This window comes from Panulirus ornatus, chromosome 53, assembly GCF_036320965.1.
Source record: "Panulirus ornatus isolate Po-2019 chromosome 53, ASM3632096v1, whole genome shotgun sequence".
In the NCBI taxonomy this organism is placed as follows: domain Eukaryota; kingdom Metazoa; phylum Arthropoda; class Malacostraca; order Decapoda; family Palinuridae; genus Panulirus; species Panulirus ornatus.
In genome coordinates this window covers 13,041,567-13,054,392 of record NC_092276.1, presented here as the reverse complement: position 1 = coordinate 13,054,392, position 12,826 = coordinate 13,041,567, and the positions used below count along the sequence as shown (strand labels likewise).

The following is a 12,826-nucleotide window of genomic DNA, read 5'->3' as shown; positions in this document are numbered from 1 at the left end:
TCTGCTTTTAGAAAGTTGCTTTACAGAAGACGAGGATTTCCAGCTTCCTGTACCCGTCCCAGCAGTCGCTTTCTACGACACGAAGGAGGTACATGGAGAGCAGCCTCTTTCCTCATCCCATCGGTAGTGCAGTGGCTTAATATATGTATATATATATATATATATATATATATATATATATATATATATATATATATATATATATATATATATATATATATATATATATATATATATATATATATATATATATATTTATTTATTTGTTTTTATTTTGCTTTGTCGTTGTCTCCCGAGTTAGCGAGGTAGCGCAAGGAAACAGACGAAAGAATGGCCCAACCCACCCACATACACATGTATATACATACACGTCCACACACTCAAATATACATACCTATACATCTCAACGTATACATATATATACATACACAGATATATACATATATACACATGAACATAATTCATACTGTCTGCCTTTATTCATTCCCATTGCCACCTCACCATACATGAAATAACAACCCCCTCCCCCCCTCATGTGTGCGAGGTAGTACTTGGAAAAGACAACAAATGCCACATTCGTTCACACTCAGTCTACAGCCGTCATGTAATAATGCACCGAAACCACAGCTCCCTTTCCACATCCAGGCCCCACACAACTTTCCATGGTTTACCCAGACGTTTCACATGCCCTGGTTCAATCCATTGACAGCACGTCGACCCCGGTATACCACATCGTTCCAATTCACTCTATTCCTTGCACGCCTTTCATCCTCCTGCATGTTCAGGCCCCGATCACTCAAAATCTTTTTCACTCTATCTTTCCACCTCCAATTTGGTCTCCCACTTCTCGTCGTTCCCTCCACCTCTGACGCCTATATTCTCTTGGTCAATCTTTCCTCACTCATTCTCTCCATGTGACCAAACCATTTCAAAACACCCTCTTCTGCTCTCTCAATCACATTCTTTTTATTACCACACATCTCTCTTACCCTATTATTACTTACTCGATCAAACTACCTCACACCACATATTGTCCTCAAACATCTCATTTCCAGCACAACCACCCTCCTCCGCACAGCTCTATCCATACCCCGCGACACGCAACCATATAACATTGTTGGAATTCCTTCAAACATACCTAATTTTGCTTTCCGAGATAATGTTCTCGACTTCTACACATTCTTTAACGATCCCAGAATTTTCGCCCCTTCCCCACCCTATGATTTACTTCCGCCTCTATGGTTCCATCCGCTGCCAGATCCACTCCCAGATATCTAAAACACTTCACTTCCTCCAGTTTTTCTCCATTTAAACTTACCGCCGAATTGACTTGACCCTCAACCCTACTGTGCCTAATAGCCTTGCTCTTATTCACATTTACTCTTAACTTTCTTCTTTCACACACTTTACCAAACTCAGTCACCAGCTTCTGCAGTTTCTTACATGAATCAGCCACCAGCGCTGTATCATCAGCGAACAACAACTGACTCACTTCCCAAGCTCTCATCCACAACAGACTGAACACTTAACCCTCTTGCATTTACCTCCCTAACAACACCATCCATAAACAAATCAAACAACCATGGAGACATCACACAACCCTGCCGCAAACCTACATTAACTGAGAACCAATCACTTTCCTCTCTTCCTACACGTACACATCCTCGAAAAAAACTTTTCATTGTTTCTAACAACTTGCCTCGCACACCACATATTCTTAATACCTTCCACAGAGCATCTCTATCAACTCTATCATATGCCTTCTCCAGATCCATAAATGCTACATACAAATCCATTTGCTTTTCTAAGTATTTCTCACATATATTCTTCAAAGCAAACACCTGATTCACACATCCTCTACCACTTCTGAAACCACACTGCTCTTCCCCAATCTGATGCTCTGTACATGCCTTCACCCTCTCAATCAATACCCTCCCATATAAGTTACCATTGATACTCAACAAACTTATACCTCTGAAATTTGAGTACTCACTCTTATCCCCTTTGCCTTTGTACAATCGCACTATGCAAGCATTCCACCAATCCTCAGGCACCTCACAATGAATCATACATTCATTAAATAACTTTACTAACCAGTCAACAATACAGTCACCCACTTCTTTAATAAATTCCATTGCAATACCATTCAAACCCACTGCCTTGCCGGCTTTCATCTTCCGCAAAGATTTTACTACCTCTTCTCTGTTTACCAAATTATTTTTCCCTAACCCTCTCACTTTGCACACCACCTCTGCCACTCTATCATCAAACACATTCAACAAACCTTCGAAATACTCACTCCATCTCCTTCTTACATCACCACTACTTGTTATCACCTCCCCAATAGCCCACTTCATTGAAGTTCCCATTTGTTCCCTTCTCTTACGCAATTTATCTACCTCCTTCCAAAACATCTTTTTATTCTCCCTAAAATTTAATGATACTTTCTCACCCAAACTCTCATTTGCCCTCTTTTTCACCTCTTGCACCTTTCCCTTGACCTCCTGCCTCTTTCTTTTATACATCTCCCACTCATTTGCATTATTTCCCTGCAAAAAATCGTCCAAATGCCTCTCTCTTCTCTTTCACTAATATTCTTACTTCTTCATCCCACCACTCACTACTCTTTCTAATCTGTCCACCTCCCACGTTTCTCATGCCACAAGCATCTTTTGCACAAGCCATCACTGCTCCCCTAAATACATCCCATTCCTCCCCAACTCCCCTTACCTCCTTTGTTCTCACCTTTTTCCATTCTGTACTCAGTCTATCCTGGTACTTCCTCACACAAGTCTCCTTCCCAAACTCACTAATTCTGACCACTCTCTTCACCCGAACATTCTCTCTTCTTTTCTGAAAACCTCTACAAATCTTCACATTTGCCTCCACAAGATAATAATCAGACATCCCTCCAGTTGCACCTCTCAGCACATTAACATCCAAAACTCTCTCTTTTGCGCGCTTATCAATTAACACATAATCTAAGAACGTTCTCTGGCCATCTCTCCTATTTACATTTGTATACTTATGTACATCTCTCTTTTTAAACCAGGTATTCCCAAACACCAGTCCTTTTTCAGCACATAAATCTACAAGCTCTTCACCATTTCCATTTACAACACTGAACACCCCATGTATACCAATTATTCCCACAACTGCCACATTACTCACCTTTGCATTCAAATCACCCATCACTATAACCCGGTCTCGTGCATCAAAATTACCTAACACACTCATTCAGCTGCTCCCAAAACACTTGTTTCTCATGATCTTTCTTCTCATGCCCAGGTGCATATGCGCTAATAATCACCCAGCTCTCTCCATCAACTTTCAGTTTGACCCATATCAATCTAGAGTTTACTTTCTTATACTCTATCACATACTCCCACCACTCCTGCTTCAGGAGTAGTGCAACTCCTTCCCTTGCTCTTGTCCTCTTACTAACTTCTGACTTTACTCCACGGAGAAAATAAAACACGATAAGCTCCCAAGTGCACTTTCATATAATAATCACATCATCAGGGGAGACACTAGAGAAAAATATAGCAGTCAGTTCATATACATCGAAGAGACGAAGCTAGAACGTCATTTGGTAAACATGCGATTGTCCAAGACAGACAACAAGCGTTCATAAACTTATCATTTTACAAATCTTATCAACAATAAAGTTATCTAATTTGTATAGACCATCACTAATATTAAGATTACAATTCTTTGTGTATTTATCAATAGAAGATTCAATGATATTTCTCGTGGTAATAGAATTAGAGCTGATAACTGAGATGGCATTACTCCAGTCAATACAATAATCATCGTTTTTAACGTGATTAAACAAGGCATTTGATTCTAGTCCCGTTCTTATACTATATTCATGTTGCTTAAGTCTAACAGAAAGATCCTTACCAGTCTGCCCAACATACAACTTATCACAGTTTCTACATGGCACTTTATAGATGCATCCAGGTGAATTTTCTGGTGAATTCCTGATTCAGATATTCTTTATAGTATTATTGTTGCTAGAGGCAACATTTACATTAAAGGATTTAAGCAACATGGAAAGCAAAGTTCAATTGTTACTAAAAGGGAGAACTAAAAGATTCTTGGTGTCAATGGGAGGTTTGGACTCAACTCTATAAAATGATTTCTTTCCTAACTTAAGGATTTATTAATGAAATATCTAGGATACTTTAACTTAGATCCAAAAGAATATATCTTCTCAAACTCATCATCAATAAACTCTGACTGCAAATACGTAATGCCCTAAGGAACATAGATTGAAATGATGATAATTTAACTCTGTCATGTTGAGATGATTAATAATGGATATATGAGCATACATTGGTAGGTTTTCTGTATATGCTAAACTGAAACTCTTTTCCTTGCCTATGGATCATGGAATCTAAAAATGGCAACATACTATCATTTTCATTTTCTACAGTAAATTTGATTGAAGGTACTAAATTTTTAATTACGGGGACAAATATTTGTAAACTTCCATTTGTTGGCCAAACACAAAGAAAATCATCTACATACCTAAACCTTTATATAGAATTTTTTGAAACAAAATTACTAAAGGATATCTTACCGTCTAATGCAATTTGGTTTAGGTATATAAATGATGTTCTTTGTGTTTAGCCAACAAATGAAAATCTACAGATATTTCTCCCCTTACTTAACAATTTAGTACCTTCCATCAAATTCACTGTACAAAATGAAAATAATTATATGCTACCATTTTTAGATTGTATGATCCATAGGCGAGGAAACAAGTTTAAGTTTAGCATATACAGAAAAAATACCAATATATGCTCGTATATCCATTATTACTCATCTCAACATGACAGTTAAACCATCATCATTTCAGTCTATGTTCCTTAAGGCATTACGAATTTGTAGTCCAGAGTTTATTGATGATGAGTTTGAAAAGATATATTCTATTGGATCTAAGTTGAAGTACCCTAGATCTTTTATTGATAAATCCCTTAAGTTAGCAAAGAAATAATTTCATAGAGTTGAACCCAAACCTCCCATTGACACCAAGAATTTTTTAGTTCGCCCTTTCAATAATGATTTTACTTTACTTCCCATGTTGCTTAAATCCTTTAATGTAAATGTTGCCTTCAGCAACAATAACACTATAAAGAATATCTTAATCAGGAATTCACCAGAAAATTCTCCTGGATGGATCTATAAAGTGCCATGTAGAAAATGTGATAAGTTTTATGTTGGGCAGACTGGTAAGGATCTTTCTGTTAGATTTAAACAACATAGATATAGTATAATAACGGGACAAGAATCGAATGCCTTGTTTAAACACGTTAAGAACTATGATAATTGTATTGACTGGAGTAACGCCATCTCAGTTGTTAACTCTATCTCTATTACCAAGAGAAATATCATTGAATCTTCTATTATCAAATACACAAGGAATCATAATCTTAATATTAATGATGGTCTATACAAATTAGATAACTTTATTGTTGATAAGATTTGTAAAATGATAAGTTCATGAACGCTTGTTATCTATCTTGGACAATCGCATGTTTACCAAATGGCGTCCTAGCTTCGTCTCTTCTATGTATATCAACTGACTTATATTTCTCTCTTGTGTCTCCCCTGATGATGTGATTATTACACGAAAGTGCACTCGGGAACTTATCGTGTTTCGTTTTCCCCGTGGACTCATAGGAATACCTTGATCACGCGCAAAATTGTGATCCTTTCCAATATATCTATCTATCTATCTATCTATCTATCTATCTATCTATATATATATATATATATATATATATATATATATATATATATATATATATATATATATATATATATATATATATATATATATATATTACTAGAACCATTACAGTCATGACAACACAGTTATCAATGGACATCTTGCCAACCCTCTGCCGTATGAAATGTTAATCAATAAAGAAATTGCTTGGAAAACAGGAGAATGGATGAACCATGAGAGGTATACACACTTGTGCACAAGCATACGCATATCTTAGCTGCTTCATTCACGGGATGTTCATACATCTCTCCTAAATATCGATAATCTTTCAGATGATATTTTTGGGTTGTTCCTGGTGATGTGAGAAGTATTGTACTCTATTGTTCACAGTTATTTTTTGTAAAAAGTTGACACTGATACCACTGTACAGTATTCATCGGTGTTCTGACCTCCGTGTTTTCGCGCTCAGCTGTGGGTCATCAACCAGGCGCCAGATATAGGGAATGTGTCAGGCGCCAATGACCAATAATGTGACTTCAATGTACCTGTCTAAGCTGTCTAAGGAGTGAATAATTCTACATGGCTACTGCCCTTCTCTAGATGGCTGTAACGCTATACTCTTGAAGAACTGTCTTATACAATATTGACCACCTGATCGAAGCGTAGGCCCATTGGTAATCAAACACACACACACACACACACACACACACACACACACATACACAGAGCTCCACATCCCCGTTTTCATCTTTTTTATCATCATCTCTTTTCTGTATCTCTTCTCTACAATATTTGTTCCACTGATCATCATCTCTCCCTCCACAAACACCGTTTCCTTTTTATTCTTTCCTTCTCTTCCCTTACTATATCTCCTTCCCCCTTTCCTATACTTCTTCTTTCCTCTTCCTCCCTCTTCCGATCCCTCATACCAATTACCAGCTTCCATTCCTCCGTCCATCAGGCTTTGAATTACCTACATAGGATAACGTTCAGCCTTGGCTCAGGAATTTCCCGATGCGTTCTCGTTGTAAGACGAACGAGGATCCAGAGAGGTTGCAGCATCATTATATTCAATCCTGGCTCCTGAATGGCTCACAATATATTTTCGTTAAACCAAATACCACAACATTTCAGATTCAATGCGTTCAAACGAACACCTAGACTCTGCTTGCTCTTACCATTGGAGCATCTGACGTCAACCTTCGAACTTTTGTCACCATCGCCATTGTAGGGTTCATGTTGTCAGCGGTGTGTACTCTACCGAATTTCATGAAGTTTCCCAACAATGTCCACTATTGAATTATGAAGCCATCGTTTGTTATACAAAAACAAGCTCCATTGTAGGCAGTCGTACTGAACTAGCGTGGGTTTTATCTAAGACCTGAGTTGCCAGCAAGGCAGCAGCCATGTACTCTCTCGTGTTTTGGTTCTTAATCTTAGGTTGCAGTTCAGTAATGAAGGAATAATATGCTACATAGGTGTTTGGAAGTGAGCTCCGGACTGATGTGGGTAAACAATGAAAGAGGATAACTAGGTATGTGGGGTTATTAGTGTTAGTGCACCTGGCAATGAAAGGATAGATCATGAGAGGCAAGTGTTTTGGGAGCAGGTGAGTGAGTGTGTGAGCAGTTTTGATGTAAGAAACTGGGTATTAGTAATGGATGATGCGAAAGTGAGTAATTTTGCTGTTGAGGTAATAACTGGGAGGCATGAGGTATTCAGTAATGTGAATTGAAATAGTGAATAGCTTGTGTAGCTGTGTGCTGGTAAAGGACTGCTGATATGGTGAAAAAGAGAAACGAACACTAGTGTGTATGGTTAAGTAGGAGAGATGGGAAGAGGGCATTACTAGATGGCATACTGATTGATAGGTGGGCGAAGAAGAGACACCTGGATGTTAATTTCCTGAGCTTTCTGAGCACTCCGTGGTATAGACTTGGTTGAAACGGCTTCGAAAAAAGGAAAACGATATAGGTGGGAAGAGGGTCGTGAAACTAAATGAGCTTGGAAAAGACACTTGGACGAAAAAATACCACGAATGAATGAGTGTAGAATAGTAGAAGGTGAGAGTAAACAAAGCAAGAGGAGTGGGTAAGGAATGGGAGGTATATGGAGAAGTAGTGCTGGCTTGTGCGAGGGAAGTATCTGGCTGCAGAGGGTGAGAGGTGGTCAGGTGAAAAAAGGTAGTGAGTGATGGGGTGACGAAGTGAACTTGATAATGAAAGAGAAAACGGAGGTGTGTAGGTAATACTTACATAGAAGGAGAGTAAATAACTGGAATATGTGCAAGAGAAAACATATGAAGGTCAAAAGGAAAGTGAAGGAGCTGAAAAAGGTGTTGGAGAATTGGGTGACCGAGTGTCAGTAGACCTCAGAGAAAATAAGATATTTTGCATAGAGGTTACTCACGTGAAATTCATGAAAACAAATGGCAACTTCAGTGAAGAGGGGAAAATGAGGACGAGTTGGAAAGATATTTTCAAAAGGTTGTTACAAGACCCTGATGACAGGGTTTCATATGTATGTTGTTTGGGTCGGAGTGGTATGGGAAGTGAGAGAATCATAGAAAATAGTTTAGTGAAAAGAGTAAAGGTAGTGAAAGCATGCATTGGGTGAGGTGTAGTAAGACGGCTGGAGTGAGTGGTTAGTTAGGAATTTCAACGTATACATGGATTATAGTGAGATACCGGAGGATTGGTGGAATGCAGTTACAGTGTCGTTAATGTACCTCATACGTTTCATGACAGAATATATATATATATATATATATATATATATATATATATATATATATATATATATATATATATATATATATATATATATATATATATATATATATATATATATATATATATATATATATATATATATATATATATATATATATATATATATATATATATATATATATATATATATATATATATATATATATATATATATATATATGTGATGAAATTTTTTTGACATATGGAAAGAATGAGTGAGGAAAGGTTGACAAAGAGGATATATGTGTTAGAGGTGGAGGGAACAAGGAGAAGTGGAGACCAAATTGGAGGTGGACGGATGGAATGAAGAAGGTTTTTTGTAATGAGGGCCTGAACATACAGGAGGGTGAGAGGCGTGCAAGGAATTGAATGAAGTGGAACGATGTGGTATATCGGGGTCGAGGTGCTGTCAATGGACTGAGCCAGGGCAGGTGAAGTGTCTGGGGTAAACCATATAAAGGTCTGTGTGGCCTGGATGTGGATAGGAAGCTGTGGTTTCGGTGCATTACACATGACAGCTAGAGACTGAGTGTGAGCGAATGTGGCCTTTTTTTTTTTTTTGTTCGCTCCGAAAGCCTTCGCCGCCTCCACCACCCTGTGACTCATTTCCACTTCCATGGTTCCATTCGCTACTTAGTCCTCTCCCAGATGTGTAAAACACTCCACTTCCTCCAATTTTTCTTCATTCAATCTCACCTCCCAGTTAACTTGACCCTCAACCCTAGTGAGACTAATGACCTTGCTCTTAATCACATTTATTCTCAACTTTCTCCTTTCACACAGTTTTCCAAACTCAATCACCAACTTCTGCAGTTTCTCACTCGAATCAGCCACCAGAGCTATATCATCAGCGAACAACAACTGCCTCATTTCACATGCCCTCTCATCTCCACCAGACTGCGTACTCGCCCCTCTCTTCAAAACTCTTGCATTTACCTCCCTAACCATCCCATCCATAAGCAAACTAAACAACCTTGGGGACATCACACACCCCTGCCGCAAGCCGACATTCACTGGAACCAGTCACTCGCCTCTCTTCCTACTCGCACACATGCCTTACATCCTTGGTAAAAACTTTTCATTACCTCTGGCATGTACTCTTAAGACCATCCACAAAGCATGTCTATCAACTCTATCATATGTCTTCTTAAGATTCATAAATCCATCTGTTTTTCTAAGTATTTCTCACACATATTTTTCAAAGCAAACAACTGATCCATAAATCCTCTACCACTTCCGAAACCACACTGCTCTTCCCCAATCTGATGCTCTCTTTGTACATGCCTTCACCCTCTCAATCATTACCCTCCCATATAATTTCTCAGGAATACTTAAGAAACTTATGGTGATAACAACGAGGAAAATGAAACACGATAGGTTCCTAATTGCACTTCCATGCAGTGATCACATCGTCAGGGGAGATACAAGAATGAGATAGAAGACGCAGAACAGTCAGTTGATATACAAGGAAGAGACGTAGCTAAGACGCCATTGGCAAACGAGCGTTACCGGATGGTGGTGTTTGGGCTAGTGCTGTTCGGATCTGGCATCATGACTGTCCTAAAATATATATTATGTGGTGAGGAAGGGGAACTGTTTACAAATTTTGCCGATGACAAAATTTTGTTTTTTTGATAAATGATTACATGACATATCTCTTGGTCAGGGAGTTACAGTTAATAATTGAATTAGTTTTACTCCAATCAATATAATGGCAATAATTTTTAACATAATTAAACAGATCATTTGATTCTTGTCCTGTTCTTATACTATATTTATATTGCTTAAGTCTAACATAAAGATCCTTACCAGTCTGCCCTGCATAAATCATATTACAGCTTTTATATGGGACATGCCAAGTAATGATTAGACGTGACCAGATCTGTCGAGCGGCAAGGACCACCAGGTCAGGGGAAACCAAGATCTAAATAATCAAAAGTTCCGCAAGTTATCTTGATTTTCAATAATGTACGTAATACCTATGGCATCGCTACAGGACAATGCTCGAGAAAAGAGAGAGAGAGAGAGAGAGAGAGAGAGAGAGAGAGAGAGAGAGAGAGAGAGAGAGAGAGAGAGAGAGAGAGAGAGAGAGAGAGAGAGAGAGGTATTCACCCATAATGCACTGACAGTATTCGTCTTTGCTTCGTTTCCTGTCACTATTTCATGAATTAATTACGGATTCTCTTGTTTACTCTTAAGAGGCAATCTCGTCTTTTCTTGCTTAGGCCTGATAGCTATTACATAAATACAACTAAGCTATACAAATGCAACGATTTTTGCTTGTGTTATTCAACTCCGTTAAGTAAAAAGATTTTGTCAGAACAACCAGAATTGGAACACTGAAACTTCTACTAAGCTTTTTCTGATTTCATCTCTAAGCTCAGTGAGCCAGAAATAACTTTAGAAATGATATGGTCAGTATCTGTTTTTACGGAAATTATTCTTATTACCAATGATGCATGTATGGCATTCTGACGTAAGGAGAAACTAATTTCTCTTTTCTGTAATCTTCTTTCGGTGACACAAATGACTGAATGCTACCTATATTATCTCATCCAAAACACACGAAGAATTTCACTTACTGACGTTCAGCGTGGTGACGCAACGAATGTCAATCATTTATTACTGAAGTGAACTCAGGAGTTAGTTGACAAGTGTATAGAAGCTGAAGTTAAACTCTTTGACAACAATGCAGCAATAATCTGGAAATAGCCTACCTACCTACCTGAATGAGAGGATGGTGGATGGTTGGCCAGGGGTTTCCCTTTGTCGTACCTACCTGAAGGTGAGGATGGTGAAGGGTCGGTAGGACTTGTGAGAGAGATGGTCAGTCAGAGGCTTGCCCCAGTAATCGTTGAGAAACATGTGGGAAAGTGGGTTAGTTCCCAGAACGTCCGGGTTTGTTTTGATGGCGCTGACGTCGTCGTGCACGAAGTCCCCCGTCAGACCATTGACATAGACGAGGACCCCAGCCACCCATACCGTCATGTACACCCATGTGGGCGGCGGGTCCTCGCTCTCGTAACCCCCTTCATGGCTCCATGAAGAAGAGGAAGGTGGATAAGATGGGGAAATTTTTCTTCTTTTTCGGGGCGAACATTGATAAGATAGATTTCCTCCACCTCCATCCATCATATTCTCACTAGAAGATGTCTGAGGAAGATTACTTGGTCTGTAGTAGTCGTACCGGGGCACAACGGATTATTAAGGCATTTTCAGAGCAATACACTTCTCGGGTCCCAGTTCCTCGGCATTCACCTTACTGTCACCAGCTAGGACCACGACAGTCCAGCCTGTTCCAGGGATATACATCCAAGAAGTAAGAGCATTAACAACTTCAGAAACTTTTCATTTGATCATTGTCACTCACCTCTACAACTAACACTTTTCCAAAAATACATTTTCTAAGTTGACTGATGCATTGTGGTTCGTTTCCAAGAGAGAGTTGTGTTTCTGTTCTGAAATTTAGAGAGAGGGTGGTAATAGGATATCTTTATCTTGATATAATGTATATGTAGTATGACAGAAACACTTGGCAAAAGTAAAATATTGTGTCTTATTAGCAAACAGTTGCTTATAACTGTGAACCTAACAATCCTACATAACCAAAGAAAATGTTTCCCGGTAGAGTGGATCTTCTTATGTTTTTTTCTAATCAACAAAATATTGATACAGTGGAGTTACAAGCATATATGTTATTATATTTTGTATCAATACAATGATTAAGGTGTATTAAAAAGTTACTCATCAAGAAAGGAGGCGTAGAACTATAAGGGCACAGTTGACGAGAAAGGTCAAGATTATCGAAGCCTCACTGACTCAGCTACTCCCAAAACACTTGTCTCTCATGATCTTTCTTCTCATGACCAGGCGCATAGGCACGAATAATCACCCATCTCTCTCCATCAACTTTCAGATTTACCCATATCAATCTAGAGTTTACTTTCTTACACTCTATCTCATACTCCCACAACTCCTGATTCAGGAGTAGTGCTACTCCTTCCTTTACTCTTGTGCTCCCACCAACCCCTGACTTTACTTTCATGACATTATCTAGCCGTTCCTCACCTTTACCCTTCAGCTTCGTTTCACTCAGAGCCAAAACATCCAAGATCCTTTCCTCAATCATACTACCCATCTCTCCTTTTCTCTCATCTTGGTTACAGTCACACACATTTAGACACTCCAATTTGAATCTACGAGGAGGATGAGTACTCCCTGCATGACTCTTTCTTCAGTTTCCCCTTTTAGAAAGTTACATACAATGAGGGGAAGGGTTCTAGCCCACCGCTCCAGTCTCCTTAAGTCGCCTTCGACG

The 12,826-nt window shown here is 38.8% G+C and overlaps 1 protein-coding gene across 3 annotated transcripts in view; it reads right to left on the bottom strand.

Moving 5' to 3' along the window:
• Nucleotides 1-12,826, bottom strand: part of LOC139765242 (protein O-mannosyl-transferase TMTC1-like) — a 273,522-nt gene that overhangs the window by 170,243 nt on the left and 90,453 nt on the right. For all 3 annotated transcript variants that reach the window (XM_071692577.1, XM_071692578.1, XM_071692580.1), the window contains exon 2: nt 11,288-11,966. In XM_071692577.1, coding sequence (XP_071548678.1) covers nt 11,288-11,643 — 356 coding nt within the window. In that variant the 5' untranslated portion in view covers nt 11,644-11,966. The remainder of the gene's footprint in view (nt 1-11,287; nt 11,967-12,826) is intronic.